The sequence below is a fragment of the Podarcis gaigeae genome (genome assembly GCF_964106915.1).
Source record: "Podarcis gaigeae genome assembly, chromosome: 8".
Taxonomy (NCBI): Eukaryota; Metazoa; Chordata; class Lepidosauria; order Squamata; family Lacertidae; genus Podarcis; species Podarcis gaigeae.
In genome coordinates this window covers 75,062,517-75,082,691 of record NC_139684.1, presented here as the reverse complement: position 1 = coordinate 75,082,691, position 20,175 = coordinate 75,062,517, and the positions used below count along the sequence as shown (strand labels likewise).

Genomic DNA, 20,175 nt, shown 5'->3' with positions numbered 1-20,175 from the left:
ACTCTTTGATCCTATGAGACATCAACCTTTGCAAACAATGAAGGCTGCTGAACAAGGTATGAAATAGGGAGGGATTCCTCTCAGGTGAAACAGAGGTAAGCACCGTCAGTTTCCAAATTGCAGCTTTGTGACAACCTCACTGACCAGGAAAGCCTTTTCAAATTGCACAATGCCTCTTTTAATGTTAGAATGTGAGGGTGCCGCCTCAGAAACTGTTCTCATCTCCCAAAAGAAACTTATCACTCTTTCAATAGCGAATGAAGTTTAGGGCATACAGAGTGACCTGGTGGTCACTCCATATTTCTTACCTGCCATAGAAGAACAAAGTCACTGGGATTCTCAGGAACAACAGCCAGGTAAGCCATTCTTTGAATTCAGTAAGCAAAACCTTGTTAGGTCTGACAAATATATGCCCATTATTCTACCTCTGGCAGACTTAGAATAAATGCAATTTCATACATATTTGAAACAGGGCAGCTGTTAGACATTCAAAACTGAAAATGTTAATTCTGGAAATTTTGTTAAAATTCAATCTGGAAATAGTTCTAGAAAAGCTAAATCTTGTATTGCAGTATTTTTTTCTTTCGTAACTTACTTTATCAGTTTCAGAAAATACATTTCTTATGTAGGTTGTTGTTGTTGCTGTTGTTAATTTTCCAGTGTTGTTCCAATAGCAGCCTCATTATAGCAATACCAATTTTATCCAATTAATATAATTATTAATGCCAATTATTCAAATGTCAAATTATACAATTTAATTAAACTAGCCCTCTCACATGCTACATCTGATGGCTTCATTCTTCTACATTTTTTCTGCGTTCCAAAATTTTAATAATTTCCATTCCATTCCTTTCAGATATAACAATTCCTTATTTAATAGCTACAGTTGTGATTTCTATTTACGATGGTATATTAGGTAATCTATAAAATTTCAAGTGAAGAATTCTAACTGTAATCCTTATTCTTTCCTGCGTGTGACAGTTTCTCTCCATGATGTTTTCCCGTTCATATACGGTGTTGAATCCTTTATTCCTGCAACTGTTGATGGTTTCCATCACGCCCCGGGAGAAGCAGTTATCCCAGAGTTTCCAAAAGTCACTGCATCGCTCTGCCCTGTGATTCAGCTTCAAGTAAACAATCCATCTTTGCCATTTTCCCCAGCCAGCCTAGGAAGAGCAGTCTGAATCCAGACTACAAATAGTTAATCCAGAAACTTCTATTCCCACAGCTGGTAGACTCCTTTCCTCCCTGCCGCTGATTTATGGCCAATTGTCCTTATCTCAAACACATTCCTTTGTGGATAATGGAGGTTAGGGAGAACTTTGCTCCATATTTTCAAAGAATAGCGTTGCCCTCCCCTTCCCTCTCAGTTCCTTTCTCTCATACACACAGTTCCAGTTTTGTTAAATTCCATATTTATATTCCAGTTTCTCCCATCCTCGCTTGTATAGATATTTTATTAATAAAACTTGCATTCCCGGGAGGGTTGCCGTATCATAAATGTAGAGAAAAATTTTAAATAAGCAAACTGTGGGCCTCCCCCCATCCTCTCTTTCAACGAATGGAATCCACTCTCGTTCCAAACCTTTTAGTTCCTTGTAGCTGAGTTGTTTTCGTTGTTTCTCATCTCATCTCTGGCATGCAGCTGTAGTTTATTCCATTTAGGAACCAAATAGCAGGATAACCTGTGCTTCCACCAACAGGATCGGGGGGGGGGGGGGTTGCGGCAGCCGGAGTGCTTCATGCACCCATTGCCTTTGCCTGCCCTTGATTCCATGGGGAAGTGACTGCCAGGCAAACTGCGGGTGAGAGCTTAGTCCCTCTTCCAACCGAAGAGGAATGCAACTCCCATCAGTGCTTGCCAGAATGGCCAGTGATCAGAGATGATGGGAGTTGAAGTCAAAGAAGCTCTGATAGGAAAGCAGTGGGCAACCTGTAGCCTATGTTGTTAAAACAAACAAATCATTCCGTTTGTTTCATTGGGAATATTGCAAAATGAAAACAATCTCAATCTGGATTAAATATTTTAAGATCCTTCACAAGACTCAACAATGTCGCTCAAAAATGATTGTTCTTTAATGTATCTGTTGCATTGTTCCTTTACAGTTATTTTTTTTATCTTAGCTAGTGATTGGGGGAAGGTATGATTTTCTTTGTGTTTTAATAAGAAACTACCCGATTTGTACTTCTCAAACCAATATGTGAACCAAAGCACAGCTATCCTTCGAAATTTGGATATCTCTGAATGTTGCAGTGTGCAGTTCTCCAACTATACAATGCATGCAGAAATTCATTCATTCTCAGTTGCTTGTCACCCAAATGTCTCCAAGTGACTTACAGCAAAAAAAGATATACAGTACATAATACCTTGAGGGGGGAATCACGTAAGGCATTAATACATTAATATTCCGTATAAACATGGAATCCATTTTTAAAAAATACTCAAATAATGAACAAAGCAATAACCAGACTCATTAATTAACAGATAAACAAAACCTCAACCTTCCTCTAGTCCAAAAACCATTCACATCAACCCATCAATCTTCCCTCTTTAACCTCCCCACTCCACCCAGAAGTCTGGTGTCGAGACCAGCTGTTGCAAAACAGTGACGGGTGGGTCCGATTTCCTCTAGAGATGGTCCAGTGTCTCTCCTCTCACTTCAGGGGGAAGCAGTAGCAAAGCAAAGAAGGAAGATGGTAACAAAAGTTTTGCCTACAAAGAATATGCAAAGGGGTGGGGGTGGGGAATTGCTTGCAAAAACGTACATGTTAGAATGTGCAAACAAAAATGTGGTTCTTGTGGGCAGGAATTTTCTTTGTACGTGAACTTTCCTGAGGGCTTAAAGAAAAACAAAAATTGCTTTGGGAATGTGGAGAACTGAAGATCCGAGCAACGAGACACAGAGAAACCAAAAGAGACAGCTTCATCTGTCCCTAATGCTGACAAAGTTTTTTAGCCATTGCCTTTAATTGTGGTTTTATTATGGTTGTGTGTGTGTTTTATTGTCGTTACCAGTCACCTGCTGGTTCAGGTGACCAGCCTGCCTAGTCCAGCATCCTGCTTTCACAGTGGCCAAGATGCTCAGGAAAATCATAGAGCTGAAAGAGACACCCCAGGGTCATCTAATCCAACCCGCTGCAATGCAGGAATTTCAGTATGCAGTCCCTCATGCAGCCCACAAGCTTCTCCCTGCTTGCGACCCACAGCAGCTGGCATTCAGAGGCATCCTGTCTCCAACAGAGGCAACTTTGCATGACTATTGTAGCTAGAGTCCATGGACAGCCTTGTCCTCCATGAATTCACTTGGGAAGGGAGAAAATCCAATTCCTCTTCCTCCTTCTAAGTGGAGATTCTTTTTTGCCCGTCAGCATCTGTACTGGATTTGAAATTGCTTTGATATACGCAATATTGTTAAATATGTCCGCTTGCGTGCAGGCAGGCAATTATAGACGTTCTTTTTGTATTGTGATGTTGCTTCAAAGGAAGTGATTCATCCATGAAAATGTTAATGGGCTGCGTCCAACACAACACTAAGTTACAAGCCACTTAGCAGTATACAGTGGTACCTCAGGTTACATACGCTTCAGGTTACAGATGCGTCAGGTTACAGACTCCGCTAACCCAGAAATAGTACCTCGGGTTAAGAACTTTGCTTCAGGATGAGAACAGAAATCATGTGGTGGCAGCGTGATGGCAGCAGGAAGCCCCATTAGTTAAAGTGGTGCTTCGGGTTAAGAACAGTTTCAGGTTAAGAACAGACCTCCAGAACGAATTAAGTACGTAACCAGAGGTACCACTGTATTTACTGTGCAGGTGGGGCATTGCTGCAGATGGGAAAACTCAAGGGCCCTAGCTCAGGAGTAGGACATCTGCCCTGCATGCAGAAGGGCATGGATTCACTCCCTGGCATCTCCACATAGGGCTGAAAGAGACCCCTGCCTTAAATCCTTGTTGTCTGCTCTGATTCGGCAGTGAAGATCAGGTTTTCCTGCGGAAAGCGGTGGGGGGGGGGAACCCATTTGAGACAGAGCAGGCAAGCTCAGACTTGTGCCTAGATAGAATGGGGCAAAGGGTGTGGATTCTTCTTTGGCGATCCCTCGTAGCAGAGTAAGATTGTCTTCCATAAACACGGTTTTAACAATGAGTTCATAAGTGACTGTGGAGGCCAAGTCTGGATCCACACATCCTTCCACAGTGGGGACATTGGTTTCCAGGCAGGAGTTGATCACGGTGTGGATTTCTCCCTGGAGGCATTGCTGAGCTAGATAGACCAATGGCCTGACTCAGTGTAAGGCAGCTTGCTAAGTATAAGTGCATTACCCAAACTTGCCACACTACTGATTGCCCAGCTTCCGCACATGCAACTGTTCCGTTGGATTGCTTTATTACGCCAGCTTGAAACTCTGCCATCTGCTAATGCAAGGGATCCTGCACTAGTGGGCAGAAGGTTTGTGCAGCCCAATGTCACCAAGTCCTCGGGTTGTTCTCTTTCCCTTCTCCATCATCACTACAATGCAGCTCTGCTTCCACCCTCAGGTCATCCCTTCTTGTAGTCTGAGGCATCAAGCTTTGAGTGGGGCTTTGCACACCGAGATTTCAAAAAACTCCAATGCTGTCTCCAACCATCCTCTGCTTTTCCTTTGTTCTCCTGGGTGCAGCTGGCGCTCAGAACGGAAGACGTAAGTCTATGGTACTTATAAACGTGTTCACATTCAATGGATTGCTGTACATTTCCTTCCCAAAAGGTTTACAACTCAGGGCTTGTGTTTCAGCCAAGGCTGTTCTGCAGCTTCTGCACCCGCAAGATGAAATACAAAATGTGTGTCCTTGCACAAGTGTCTCCACAGTGAAAAAGAAGAATGTTCCCAGCCCATAGGAATATGCCTCATACCATCTCGGACCATTGGTCCATCTGTCTCAGCACTGTCTATAATGACTGGCTGTAGCTCTCCAGGATTTCAAATACAGTCGTACCTTGGATCCCAAACGCCCTGTGACTCGAACGTTTTGGCAAACGTTCTTTGGAACCTGGATGTCCGGCGTGGCTTCCAATTGGCTGCAAGAGCTTCCTTCAGCCAATCAAAAGCCACGCTTTGGTTTCTGAACATTTTGGAAGTCTAACAGACTTTCGGAATGGATTCCGTTCAACTTCTGAGGTACCACTGTATGCGTCTTTCACAGGTCTGCCTGAAGATCCTGGGGACTGATAAATAATAAATAATAATAATAATAAATATTTATACCCCGCCCATCTGGCTGGGTTTCCCAAGCCACTCTGAGCAGCTCCCAACAGAATATTAATAATATTTTTTAAAAAGCGATCAAACATCAAACATTAAAAACTTCCCTAAACAGGGCTGCCTTCAGATTGAACCTAGGAACCTCTGCACTGAATACATGTGCTCCACCGAGCTACAGATGCTGCTAACACTTTTGTCCGAGTTGTGCTTTTTTTAAAAAAAAAAATTGTCTACAGATAACATGCACAAGAACTCAAACCAGACCAGGAAGAGCGCTGATCCATCGATTTCTGTTTCAGTAATAGCAAAAAAGTTGTTAACTTACCTGCAGGTTGAGCATGAGGGAACTCTGTAACTTGTCCCTCATCAATAACCGAAGTCCACCATATTATTGTTCCTTCTTCCTTGTTCTAGGTCCTGCCCGCTCCCTCTGGAATGTGATTTATTTCACAAGGCCTGGATATGCCCTGGGGAAACCACCTGTGCGTCTCAGCACAGAGGCATCCACCTCTATGATAACATTCCAAGCATAGATTGCACCCTTCCCTATTCAGCCAGGACAGCTCTGCCAACCAGGCCCAGTTTGCACAATCGAGGTCACGACTCGCACAAAATTATTGCATCACAGATACACCTGGGAGGAGTGGCACCTGTTGGGGAAGGCCGGCTCCCCCTAAGGCCCAACTAAACACACATGGTTTAGGGTTCTGTCGCTGATTTTTCATTAAGCAGCCAGTGCAATCGACCCCCGAGTCAGACCGAGACTGTGGCCTGACAGGAAAGATGGCCTTAATCCTTTGGCTCCTGCTGTGACCCTGGTTGAAATTCTCCCCACACCAACTATGTCTGCTATTCACAGTGGAATAAAACCTCCCACTGGTTTTAATCTTTAACAATAACAAAAGAGAGTTGTTTAACCTCCAATCTCTCTCCCTAGGGAAGGACTGCTGTAGCTCAGTGATAGAGCTGATAGAGCTTCTGCTGTGCATGCAGAATGTCACGGGTGCAATCCCCAGGATTTTCAGTTAGCGGAGGTGCAATGGTTAAAATGTTGGACCAGGAACTGGAAAAGCTGGGTTGAAATCCCTACTCAGCAATGACGCTCCCTGACCTTAGGCTGGTCACCACCTCTCAGCCTGAGCTACCTCAAAGGGTTGTTGTGAAGATAATATGGAGAGGGAGAGAGCTATGTATGTCACCTTGGCTCCTTGGAGGAGGAGAAATAACAACAACAACAACAACAACAACAACAACAACAATAATGTTAACTTCATTTACAAAAAGACATAGATTGAGAAAAAAGAAAGAAAAAAGTGAGTGAAAATGAAAAAAATACTTTTGCATTATCATACATTAATATACAGTTGTGCATATTCCTATTGTCCTAATATTTATTGAATGAATGAATGAATTTATATACCACCCTATACCTGGAGGTCTCAGGGCGGTTCACAAAAAAGATCACAATATATAAAATCCAAATAAGAACAATACCCCCCCCAAAAAAACCCCACATAATTGTCAATAACCTAGTATATTCTGTGAGAACTCATTCCATTTTTTGTCAATTATTTTTATTGATTTTCCAAATTACAACCCAATTTTCACAAATGATTATACATTGATACCAAATTAATACAATTTTAATTAAATGATTTCTCACTCACCACTGTAAACTCATTCATTGTATTTATCCAAGGAAAGCCTGTGTCTGAAAGCTGTCTGTTCCTATGTTGCTAATGTTGTCAAGCCATTGATTAAGGGGAAATGTATTTCCATTCTTCCAATTCACCCGTATCAGTCTCTCGGCCACCATTAGGGCACATAGAATCCATTTTCACTGTCCTGCTGCCAACTTCCATACAATAGGTCTATAGTTCAAAAGCACAAGACCCTGAGAAGGTGACCAAAGTCTGATTTCTCTTTCCAGCTACATCCTCTTCCATGACTCCTGTGGCAGGTCACACAACAGCCCGATTGCAATACTCAAAAGGCAGCCATAGCATCTTTTCGGGGACACCCAAGTTCCTGGATGTTCCTGAAGAAAACACAGCATCAATGGCTGCCCAGCACAGCATCAACAAGGCCACTGACCAGGCTGCAACTACAGCTACGCCACCCAGTCTGAAAGCCTATAGCAAGTGGCGCTATAGAAAGACTCCCAAGACAGAAACCCAGAAGGACCGGCAAGTGAGTCTTCTGGCCAGAATTAGGCAGAACGGAGAAGGGGCTCCTTTTTGGATTAGGAGGTTGGGAGGAACTTCTACAATCTGCTGTGCTCCTGCTACCGGCTCAGCAAGCTACAGCATCCCAGAGGGAACCACGATGCGTGGGATGAGAGGACAAGATAAAGCAGATGGAAATAAAATGAGGACAGCTGTAATTCAAAACAGCCAAGACCTGGGGCACCGGGCCCCATCACAGCCTGACAACTTCAAGCCAAGCCCTTCCTCCAGTCCACGCCCATACCAGCCGCTAAGGTCAACTCCTATGTTTACTTCTCCACCAATGGATGCATCGTGGTCGGTGACAGAGTCCAACACCAGCACTAAAGAAGGAGGCGCAATAGACCACCGCTCTCCTGTGCTGGTTTTCCTCTTCTTTCTCTTCCTCCCTCTTCCCCTCTGTATACTGTGCTGGGTTGGGGCACGAAGCAGGCGTCCCGATGATGTGTAAACTGGGCAGGGGGAGATTTGGTGGCGTTGGGGAGCATGGGAAGCAGTGGTGTCTGGTAGGGAGGAAGACAGGGAGACAAACAGTAGGTGGCGCCAGAGCCAATGACAGGCAGCTAACCCTCCTTCCTGCTGAGTTCTACAAGGGCAATACTTCCAGGAATAATAAGATGAGAGGGAATGTCATCCCATGGACTGGGTGTAAGAAGACGGGCAAGCATGGATTGGCTGCAGCTGGTGAAGACTATCACCCGAAGGGACCAGCCACACATTGGTGGTAAAAACTCCCCTATACCGAATCAGATCGTTGGCCCACCTACCTCAGTATTGTCTACACTGACTGGCAGCTGCTCTTCAGGGTTTCAGGCAGGGGTCTCTCCCAGCCTATCTGTGGGGGGGGGGGGTTTGAACCTGGGACCTTCTGCATGCAAATCAGATGTTTTGCCATTTGAGCTGTGGCTCTTCTCCCAGGCTTTTAAAGGCTGTTCCATGCCATATTACGAAGTGATGCTTTAGCAACGAATGGATCAGGGTCAAGGCTGCTTCACAGAGCAGAGGGGAAGCAGCACAGGAGGACTGTGTCACTGCCTCTGCTCAAAGACTAGCTGTGATTGGTCCACCATCAGGAGCAGTAGCCAGTTGCATCAGGCCTACCGAACAGTTTCCAGTTCCTTCCCAACAGGTCCTTAAAAGGACTTTAAGATCTAGTGTCCTGGCATGCTTCCTCCTCCATCCCCACCCCTTTTCCTTGTGTGTTGTGTATTTTGGACTGAAAGCCTGATCATATCAGTTGCTCTGGGCGCCTTTTTGGCTAGAGTATTGTATGCATGTTGTAAATAATAAACAAATGAACAAAAGCAATGGGGGCTCAATTGCTACCTAGTCTTCCTAATCTGTTTGCATCACCCACCTCCGGAGGATTGTGTCTTGGGTTGGAAAGGTTTCCTATCAGCCCATGGATCAAAAGGAAGCTATTCTTCAAAATCAGTGATTACCAGAATTTTATCAATGCAGTTTCCCCAACTCAAATTGTGTTCAAATATGCATAAAGGTATGGCTGAGTGTGCATAAAAATCCACGACTTTGTGAAAACAACATACAAAACACATTTAATGGGGGGGGGGGCTGTCTGCAAAAAATGTGCACATGTTCTGCCTCTCTCATGTTTGGGGGAAACTGTGAACCAGTCTTTTTAGAGGCGAGAAGAGGCGAGCTCCTTTCGTAGCTCTGATCTCACTCTAGCTGCAGAGGCTTCCTCGCATGTGTTTGCGCATGATTTTTGTTCCCATGAAAGAACCGCACGATGCTGGTCCAGGAACCCGAGATCCTGATCCGGTAGTGAATGAGGCCTCCCCGTACGTCGTAGATATTGATCTTATTCTCCCCTTCGCCAGAGGCAAAGTTCAGCACCTGCCCGCCACAGTCTACAACCATGTGGGCATTGTCCTGGACGCAGAACGGCTCCTTGGCAAACTCTTCCACTGCAAACTCCAAGCAGTGGCCTAGTTCCTCGGGAAGAACCCCGAGGATATGCTGTTCCTCGGGAAGAACCCCCCAGGAGCGCAAGCTCTGCCTCACTCTCAGGAGGTCTCCGACGCTCAGTGGCTCCTTGCGAATGGCCAGCCTCGCAAGGTACATTTCGGCCGTCCGCTCTTTGATATCACACTGGATCCGCTTGTATAGGACATATACAGAAATCTGGCAGTCCCCCTTGCCGGACCGAAACTCTATGGATAACCAGCTGGGCATTTTGCTGCACAGACCAGGGCTCTTGGAGAAAGGTATCAATAGCCTTGTTGAAACAGGCTTGGAGTATGTAGTTGACACCATCCAGTCGATCGCGGTGCCTTAGGAGATTCTCAGCTGTCAGTGGTTCATAAGAGGGCAGCAGGTTAGCCACATACAACAGGGCATCCTTCATGATATTGAGGACACTGGTGGGCTTCCACAACTGCTTGGCTGTCACAGCAACCTCGTGGTCCATGCCCATGGGGGAATAATCCGCTTTGTTCATGGCTAGCCACATCGTGGAGAGGAGAACAGCAAGCGCCACCACGACCACGGCGGTCAGCAGTTTGTTCATGAATCTCCAGAGCTGAGCTGTAAGCCATGGGATGACGATGCTGAGAGCCCATTCCAAGACAGTGCTGAGGACAGAGGCCATGTTTCCTTTAAAAAGAAGGAAATATCATCAGTGCTGGGAGGTAGAATTCATTGATGGTTTTTGTTTCCACAATTAAAAAAAAAGGTAAAGGACCCCTGACAGTTAAGTCTAGTCGCGAATGACTCTGGGGTTGGGGTGCTCATCTCGCTTTACTGGCCGAGGGAGCTGACGTTTGTCCGCAGACAGTTTTTCTGGGTCATGTGGCCAGCATGACTAAGCCACTTCTGGTGGACCAGATCAGCGCACAGAAACGCCGTTTACCTTCCCGCCAGAGCAGTACCTATTTATCTTTTGTCAATAAATTTCTATTGATTTTCATTAAATAAACATTCAATATACAAATAAATTTCACATATATCTTTGGCTCTGCCGAGCTTCAGACTTCCCTCCACCCCTTTGGTAAGTATCGTACATTTTCTTACATCGCGTATTTTGTTTTGTTTATCTGGTTAACCATATGCTGTTAGAGTTAATCTAACCCTGCCAGTGTCTTTAAGGTTTTACAGTTGTCTCTTATATACACCAAATATTTACTCCAAGTTTCATGAAACTTCTGTTCGTCCTGATCTCGTATTCTCCCTGATAGTCTAGCCAATTCTGCGTAATTCATCATTTTAACCTGCAGTACCTATTGATCTACTTGCACTTTGATGTGCTTTCAACCTGCTAGGTTGTCAGGAGCTGGGACTGAGCAACAGGGGCTCACCCCATCATGAGGATTCAAACCATCGACCTTCTGATCAAAAGCCCTAGGCTCAGTGTTTTAGACCACAGGGCCACCAAATCAGGTTAAAGGTTCAGTATCTGGAGAACCACAGGTTTCCCACCTCTGGTGTCTAGGACTGCAGCCTTTGTCAACTGACCACCTTGGTTCATCCATCCATCCATCCATCCATCCATCCATCCATCCATCCATCCAACTATCCATATACTGTATTTTTCGTCCCATAGGACACTGTTCCATAGGAAGCACCTAGTTTTTTGGGGGGGAAATAAAGGAAAAAAAAAATTCCTTTATTTCCCCCCCAAAAGCAGGTCGGCAAAACCGAACCAGGTCGAGTAACAGCGGGATGGCGGCGCTGCGCCTCCCTGCTGTCCCCCGAGCTTGTGGGGCTGGCCGATGTCTGCCCGGCGCGCAGGGTGCTCTGCTTCAGGGTGCCCCGCACGCCGGGCGGCAGGCTGCTATCCGCAGCGTGAGGAGCCCTGCAGGGAACTCCCGCATGGCTGCCTAGGCTGCGGATGTGTTCCCGAAGCGCCGGACGCTCTGCTTTCAGGGCGCCCGACGCTCCGGGAAGCAGGCTGCTATCCGCAGCCTACACATCCCTGCGGGATGTCCCGCAGGGCTGCCTAGGCTGCGGATGTCTTCCTGAAGCCTGGAGAGCAAGAGGGGGTCGGACCCCTCTCGCTCTCCACGCTTCAGCGGAAGCCTGCATTTGGACGCACCCAGATTTCCCCTTCATTTTTGGAGGGGGAAAAGTGCGTCCTATAGGGCGAAAAATACGGTATACAGTGGAGCCTTGGTTCTCCAACGGCATAGTTGACGAACAAATTGGCTCCCGAACACTGAAAACCCAGAAGAGTGTGTTCTGGTTTTTGAACATCGAACGTCTGACACACCTTCTGCTTGAGTGCAGGAAGCTCCTGCAGCCAATCGGAAGCCATGCCTTGGTTTTCGAACTGTTTCGGGAGTCGAACGGACTTCTGGAACGGATTAAGTTTGAGAACCAAGGTTCCACTGTGCTTGAAAGGTGCCTTCACAATTAATTGGTCGGCAAATCCAAATCTATAGTTTTAAAATTTAAAAATAAAGCTGGTGCCACCCATCATCTAAAAAGAGGCTTTCCCACCTGTGTGTGAGAGAGAGAAAATAAAGAGCATATTGATGGAACGTATGCATGATTGCATCATCTAACTGAAAACTTTGCTGTGTGACCCCCTTTTATCCTCCAATGCAAAACTCAACAGATTTTGCAATGGTCCTAGAAAAGAGAGGCATGCAGGCATGTATGTCCCATTGCCTTAGGTGTGACATTCCTGATACTGTACTTTCTTAAGCAAGACAGTGAGAGTGGGATTGCAGCCTCAAGGTGTTTGCACACACTCACCCACTAGTGCCACAAAAAATAGTTTTTCTCAATCCATTCATGTTCATCTCCAAAAGGCTTTCAGTCCAGATTCATTCTAGATCCTGCCATGCACAACAGTGGGCGTGGATACTTAATTCTTATTAGGAAACCCTCAGAGCAGATAAAACAAGCACTTCTTCATGCAGAACCTAGTTAAGCTACAGAACTCCCTCCCACGGGAAGGAAGCGATGCTCACCAACTTAGATGGCTTTAAAAGCAGATCAGGCAAATTGATGGAGGAGAAGCTAGCTAGATTGCGACAGAATGCGGCAGCTAGATGGGTGTCTGGGAGTGGCCACCGAGACCATATAACCATATAAGACCATATAAGGTCTTGAAACACCTACATTGGCTCCCGGTATGTTTCCAAGCACGATTCAAAGTGTTGGTGCTGACATTTAAAGCCCTAAACAGCCTTGGCCCAGAATACCTCAAGGAGCGTCTCCACCCCCATCGTTCAGCCCAGACACTGAGGTCCAGCGCTGAGGGCCTTCTGGAGGTTCCCTCACTGCGAGAAGTGAGGTTACAGGGAACCAGGCAGAGGGCCTTCTCGGTGGTGGCGTCCGCCCTGTGGAACACTCTCCCTTCAGATGTCAAGGAAACAAACAACTATCTGAAGGTAGCCCTGTTTAGGGAAGTTTTTAATGTCTAATGCATTGCAATTTTTTATGTGATGTAATAATAATAATAATAATAATAATAATAATAATAAACTTTTATTTGTATCCCGCCCTCTCCGGCCAAGAGTGGCTAACATAAAATATAAACATTGATATAAAATCAAACAATAATTAAACCACCTCTTAAAAACAACTCGGGATAAAATTAAAATCTGGATTAGCTGGGTTCCACAGGCCTCCCAGAGTGGCTGGGGAAACCCAGCCTGATGAGCGAGGTATAAATAAATTAAAAATTGTTACTATTACAATAAGCCAAACTGTTTCCCGGAAGAGAGCTGCTCCAGTTGCAGATTTCAGTTTCTATCTTGCACATGTCCTATCAATAAATCCTCCTCTGGTTCACTGCGTCCTTAACGTTACAAACCTGACGACTGCAATCCGGATAAGCAGCAAAGAGTCACCTGCACTTCCGTGTGGAATGCGATCTCGGGAAGAAATAAAAATCCCCTATGAAAAATTACACCTGCCTCCTCATATCGCACGCCGCCGTTTCTCCGTCCTCTCCTTCAATGAGAGTAATCCTACTTTGTTAACTTCTCAGTTTCGGGTTCCTGCAATGCACGTGACTCCACCTTGGTGCACGGCGCTGCCTCTAACGGCGCGCAACGAATGGGTCCTAAAGTCGGTTTTCCCCTTACTCGCTTCAGGGGAAATAAAGAAAGAAAGCGTTTTAGTGTTCTCCCCGACTGACGCGATCGTGCCATTTCTCTCCCTTGCAAAATAAAAAATAAAAATAAAAAGCATTTTACTTGCTTCGATTACTGCCTTTATAAACAAATATATTTTCTCCCCCGCTGCACACTTCGCACGCACTTTTGGATGTGCACCACACAGCAAATGTTACGGTAATTTCACCCCTATCTCTCTCCCCGCCCCCCCGCGCTTAAAAATAATAGCGATTCTGTTGCGGTCCGAACTCATTCCTTCCACCAGGAGGCAGCAAGGAACAATGAGCAGCTTGGAAACCGAAAGTCGATGCACCGGGAAATCAGGGCGCTTCTAGAGCCGCCGCGCGCGCAAAACAAAACGGCCGCCCCTCGGGAAACCCCCTCAGCGCCCCCCACTCCAAACGATCTGCTCCACATTCTTTCCTAGGTCACTCTGCTGAACGTCTGGATCGCCACGGATTTGCCTTGAAAGGTATGCGGGGTGGGGGGGCTGGCGGGGTGGATGGGGATTGGAGAGGAGCTGGGGGCGGCTGGCCAAAGTTTAGCCAGAGCTGAGTTCAGATGGCGAGCAATTCAGATTGCGGGGAAAGGGAGGCTTCCCCTCAAAGCGGCTTGCTCGGCAAGATCAAGAGATCCCTTCGCCCACCCCGCCTCCCCACCGGTGGATCGCTGGGAATCTGCCACTGAGGTCGCGGGAGGACAGCTTGAGTCCCGCCTGCAAAAGGACGGGAGGCAGCGGGAAAACCAGCCTCCCATTCATCTGGTTCCTGGAGGAAGCGAAGATCCGGCTCTGACACCTTAGTGGACTTTTCCGTTTCTGTTTTGTGCTTTTTCGGAGCGGGGGCCAATGTCGTTTCAGTAGGTGGCCCTTGGCTTAAAATGTTTGGAAAGTGTTGCTGCCTTGGCTTAAAATATTTGGAAACTGTTGCTGCCTTGGAGGTACCGGTACTTAAGAAGCAGGAAGTGGCTCAGGATACGGCGCTCAAAAACAAGAGCGCAGAACAACAGGTGCGTTGCTATTAGTCATAGGGAACCTCCAGTGTCAGGTGCAGTATATGCCGCCAGGTATTGACTAGGAAGTAAACAGCTCTCGCCTTCCTGCTGTGCGTCTGGGAAGCGTCTGCTTAGCCACACTGGAATGCAGGATGGCAGAATGCGTTGGACTTTGGGCCGATGCAGCAGGGCTCTTAATAATGGTAACGTTAATAGCAACAGCACCAGCTTCTTACTCTTATCAGCGCAGAACACCTAGCCAAGGAGGACCAAAATTGAGAAGATCCATAATTGGTGTAGGACTGTAAATTATTTGATGTGTTAATGCGAATTGAAGTCGTTAAAATTGCAGCTGCGGTACTGTATAAGGGTTTGTTATTCTGACTAGTGTGCATTGGAATTTATAAGTTTTTAGAGTGCCTAGTTAAAGTAAATCATCAGTTCTAGCACGGAGGGCAACAAAATAATATAATTTGGCATCTGAACAATCGGCATTATTAATCGTATTATAATTTGGTATTATATTTTGGTATGGGCAATGAGGCTTTTATTGAGTTATTGTAATTGAAAACTAGGGACGCGGGTGGCACTGTGGGTTAAACCACAGAGCCTAGGGCTTGCCGATCAGAAGGCCGGCGGTTTGAATCCCCGTGATGGGGTGAGCTCCCGTTGCTTGGTCCCTGCTCCTGCCAACCTAGCAGTTCGAAAGCACATCAAAGTACAAGTAGATAAATAGGTACCACTCCGGCGGGAAGGTAAATGGTGTTTCCGTGCGCTGCTCTGGTTCGCCAGAAGTGGCTTAGTCATGCTGGCCACATGACCTGGAAGCTGTCTGCGGACAAACGCAGATGAGATGAGCGCCGCAACCCCAGAGTCGGCCACGACTGGACCTAATGGTCAGGGGTCCCTTTACCTTAATTGAAAACTAATAGAAATTATTACACACACAAAAAAAAGAAAATCCATAATGGAGAAAATCCATGGGGGGATTTTGACCTTGCACAAAAAAAGATTGGCCTTGGACAGAACACCATAATTACGAAAGATTACCAAAGTCTGCCCCAGATTCTATTACTATACTTTGGCATCAGTGCTGTGTATTTTGTAAGTGATTATAATGTTCTATAATTTTCCCCCAATTTTTTTTCTTTCTTCCTTTTTTTCTAAAAGCAAACAAAAACTGAAATGCAATGCAAAGGGTTTCCCTCTTTTGTGAAATTAGCAGAGTCTCACAGGGCAGAGGAAGTGAAATGCTCTCACTTGTATGTGGGTGTCTTAAAGGTCAACGTGCTGTGTGTGTTAAGGCAAGCAAACTGACTGTGACATTCATTCTGATTTGTTTGCAGAGTTATACAAACAACTTTCTGTTGCACTTTTCCCTTATCACAAGAAGCGAATCTTAACTAGCCACTGACGGTTCATTGTAGACAATATTAGTATTAATCCAGTAATGGCCAAACTTGGCCCTCCAGATGTTTTGGCACTACAATTCCCATCATCCCTGACCACTGGTCCTGTTAGCTAGGGATGTTGTCCCAAAACAGCTGGAGGGCAGAGTTTGGCCATCACTGGATTAATCCAAATAGGCCAATGGTCTCAAGTTGGAAAAAGGCAGCTGTGCAGAAGAGGGGATTTCAACAAAAAGAGCTTTTTTCACCTCGGGTCCAGCATCTTGTATTTACAGTGGTCAACCAGATACCCATAGTTTTAACTGCACTGCCTGAATCAGTGCTTTCTTTTCTCTGCCCTAAATCTTCCAACATACAGCTTCCTTGGAATTCACAAATTCTACAAGAGAGAGGGGAAAAAACAATTTCTCTTGAGTACTTGCTTGTCTCTAGAGCTCCTTGTGTGAATTAGGCCCCTTAAGTTGAAAACATTTAGCAGGGAGGTATCAATGCAACGTAGAATGGGGAGGAAATCCAGGGCTAGGTAGCAAAAGGAAGTGGTTAGGCCATATATAGAGCTGTGTGGGAATGAAGCTGAGAGGCTGGGCTGTGAGCGGGTGCCTGCATTTTGAGGATGCACATTTAAAACAAAGGAGGAGGAGAGGAGGAACTGAGATGCTTTGAAGAGAGGGAATGGCCATTTCGGACGACAGTGCAAGGATGAAAAGGAGCTAGCCAGAACCAAATTGGATAGCGTGAATTGTTGGTTCGCTGTCAGCCAAATACCGTGGCACTTTCAGGTGGAGAAAGTCAGGCCTGAAGTAGGGAGAGAGAGAACTCCCCTTGACTAAGGCTATAAAGGTGCAAACTGACGCTTTGGCCTGAGACCTAGTCCAAGATGGCTGCCAAGAGACGAGGTGAAGCAGAGGTTGGCGAGAGCAGGCCCAAAAGGTGTGTTGCCCTTCAGGCAAGTTTCACTGATAACTAGCACACGGGGGTTACAAGATCAAGGAACAAAGAGCGTTTTAGCCACGTTCTTTAAGTATAAACAGTATTTTGTTATTAATACCCCACTGTCTTTCTCTGGGGAAACTTCTTCATTTTTAATTATTGTGTTTTCCTATGGAAATTTAATGTTCTGCTCATTCTTCATTATTACTATTATTATTAATTTGATGTCTCACCTGACCCTTTGCAATAAAGTCCTGGGGTGGATTGCAACAATTTAAAATGCAATGATAGAAACGGTTTAAAACACCTGGAGGTGTTGCTTCAGGATGCAAACACTGGGAATGATACAATGGTGTTAGGGTCACACTTGCAGGGAGGGGATTCCACAATTTAGGGGCTGCCATTTGGTGTCTTAAGTCGTTTTAGGGCGTTCATCACTAGTGCAATAGTGTTTAAATTGGCTACGCACCAACAGTTTATGTGATGCTTCTCTTTCGCCCTGGGAAAAATGGAAGTCAAAAGTCAGTTTGAGGGCCCCATTCCTTACAGTCAAGCAAGAAGCATTAGCAGAGTTCAATGGCAAAACCCAGCAAAAACAAGGAAATGTAGAGCAGCTGAGGGGTGTGGCCTGAGGAGAGTTCTGAGGGCCATATAGAGAGGCCTGGAGGGCCACATTTGGCCCAAGGACCTTTGGTTCCCCACCTGTGGACTAAACAAAAAGGAAGCAGGCTATTGGTTCTTGCTTCAGAGGTCGGAGCCAGGCAGCCCTAATTTCCCCCAACCTGACAACCTCTCACATAACAAATTTTGGATGGAATAAGGCCCTCTTTATAACATAAACATTATTCAAGAGAATGCTGGCTCCTTTTCTCTTTCTCCAAATATCCAGCCCAGAGCTGAGCTGGCTGCATGGCTCTCTAAATGAAAAGAAAGGTGCCCTGTTTCATGCCATCTCCTCAGCTGATGTCTCAGATGTGGAACACATTGTACCACAATAAGTGAAACTTGTTCAATGTCTCCTTATGTATTGCATTCTCTCCCCCTTCCTGCCAGGCCTCGATACGATCCTATGGCAGTTCAGCCGCCACCGGATTCCCAAAAGCAAGCCGCTGCCTATGCAGAAGAATATGATATCATCACCGAAGAAGACATCGAAGAGATTAAGGATGCACTTGAAGGAGGAAGAATGGCAGAAGCAGCGTCCAAAATATTGGAAAATCTGCAGGCTTTGGAGAATGCCCGGCTAGACATTGCAGTAACGGGAGAGTCTGGCTCCGGCAAGTCCTCGTTTGTCAACGCCATTCGAGGCCTAGGGGATGAAGACGAAGGATCTGCCGACACTGGGGTTGTGGAGACCACAAAGGAGCCCACTCCTTATTCACACCCCAAGCACCCCAACGTGACTGTGTGGGATCTTCCCGGAATCGGCACTCCAGATTTCCAGTCCAGCACTTACCTGGAGCAGGTCAACTTCTCCCGCTATGACTTCTTTATTCTCATTGCCTCAGAGCGCTTCAAGTCCAACCATGCCCAGTTGGCGCAGGAAATCCAGCGGCTGGGCAAATGCTTCTACTTTGTGCGCTCGAAGGTAGACGCAGATCTAGAGGCCACCAAAAAGCGCCGGCCAAAAGCCTACGACGAGGAGGCGATACTGAGGAAGATACGAGAGAATTGCAAAGAGTGCCTTCAGGCCCAAGGAGTGGCTGCTCCTCAGGTCTTCCTCCTTTCCAGCTGGGAGCTAAACAAGTACGACTTCATACAGCTCGAGGAGACTTTGGAGAAGGAGCTGCCGAGCCACAAGAGACATGCCTTCCTCATGGCCCTGCCAAACATCTCTTTGTCCATCTTGCAGAAGAAGAAAGAGGCCTTGCAGAAGCAAATCTGGAAGCTGGCTACCATCTCATGCGGAATAGCAGCTGTGCCCATCCCAGGCCTCTCTGTAGCTTGCGATATAACTATCCTGGTTAAGTCTCTTTCGGAATACCGTCAGAACTTTGGCCTAGATGACGAATCCCTCGGCAAATTAGCTGAGAAGGTTGGCAAGAATGTGGAGGAGCTTAAAGAGGTGATCGAGTCACCATTGACCAAAGAAATCTCCAGGGACCTCGTGGTGAAGATGTTAACCAAAGCCGGTGGTGGGGCATTGATGCTGGTGGAGTACTTTGCCAGCACAATCCCTGTATTTGGCTCCGTGACAGCTGGAGGGATATCCTTCGGAACCACCTATTACATGCTTTACAGCTTCCTAAACGAGGTGGCAGGTGATGCTCAGCGTGTCCTCATCAAGGCCTTTGAGTCTGATGTTTGAAAGAGTTCTTCGGATCTTGTGTAGTGATCCATGATGGGTGCTTAGCTTCTAAATGGATGGAACGGCACCGAATCAAACAGAGCTCTGTCCTACAGTTCTCGAGGTTCTTTGGGGAAAGCTATGGCAGTTAAACTAGAATGAAGCTGGTTGAAACTTGTCATGTAGACGTGAGCTATATGCATTTGACTGCAGGCCTTTTTGAATCGGCTTGCTTCCTTTAGCGAAAAACTGGATGATGAATGTTTAATTTTGTTTTAATGTTACCACTCTAATGACTATAACTAAAGCCAAGATTGTGTGAAGCTCCTTGGGCAATGTTCAGGGCTTAACTTAACAAAGAACTGGAATACAAATCAGTTCCCTTTTTACTAGTGGTTCAAGCCACAGATTGTGACAACCTGAATCTTTAGGCCTGTCTTGCTTTCCTTTCCTTTTTTTTTCTTTTTTGAATAATAAAATGTGTCTAACCTAAAGCATCTAGAGTGTACAAATGCCTTGGTTTGAAGCAGAAGATTTAAAACAAGTGGCATCTTCTCATTCATAAGTAACTCTGACCCAGGTCCCGTTGCCCTCTAGGAAAAACTTTTATCTGGCCAGCTCCAATCCCGTTAGCTATATTGGATCTCCAGGTTAACTTATAGATTCAGAATTTAAGCAACAGCCCATACTAAGGAGGGGAAAAAATAAAGGCTGGGATAAATTTCAATGGAATGGGGCACACGTTTTGCACAAGCCTTTTTGGAGCAGTAGGTAAGCCCAATAACATTTTGTTCAGATTTTAAAAATGCATTCTTTGGCAAATGAAATACTGAGTTTGGCTAACAACCCAAGAAAGTTTAACCAATTTGTTAAGCAAATCCTCTCTACTGATGACCCAGTGATACAAACTTTAAGACCACGATTCTGAGTACATGTGTTGCTTAACAAGCAAGACTAGTAAATTGTGGCTTTGGTTTGATAAACTGAATTCATACAAGACATGT

The 20,175-nt window shown here is 45.8% G+C and overlaps 1 protein-coding gene and 1 long non-coding RNA gene across 7 annotated transcripts in view; both read left to right on the top strand.

Moving 5' to 3' along the window:
* LOC310851521 (interferon-inducible GTPase 5-like) overlaps positions 1 to 19,665 on the top strand; it is a 69,490-nt gene extending 49,825 nt beyond the window's left edge. For 2 of the 5 annotated variants that reach the window (XM_083754027.1, XM_083754024.1), the window contains one exon: positions 17,938 to 19,665. In XM_083754027.1, the coding sequence (XP_083610153.1) occupies positions 17,938 to 19,192 (1,255 nt within the window). In that variant the 3' untranslated portion in view covers positions 19,193 to 19,665. Of the gene's footprint in view, positions 1 to 13,785; positions 14,025 to 14,691; positions 14,749 to 15,545; positions 15,650 to 17,937 lie in introns of those variants that run through there. The other 3 variants (XM_083754030.1, XM_083754032.1, XM_083754031.1) reach the window with 3 other exon arrangements.
* LOC310851816 lies at positions 36 to 9,582 on the top strand. Of its 2 annotated transcripts, XR_014567838.1 has the most exons (4): positions 36 to 56; positions 4,538 to 4,680; positions 7,172 to 9,410; positions 9,441 to 9,582. It is a non-coding gene; the product is annotated as an uncharacterized lncRNA (long non-coding RNA). The 2 variants fall into 2 exon arrangements; XR_014567839.1 differs by lacking the exon at positions 36 to 56 and having other exon boundaries at positions 4,342 to 4,680.
* Positions 19,666 to 20,175: the final 510 nt, after the last annotated feature.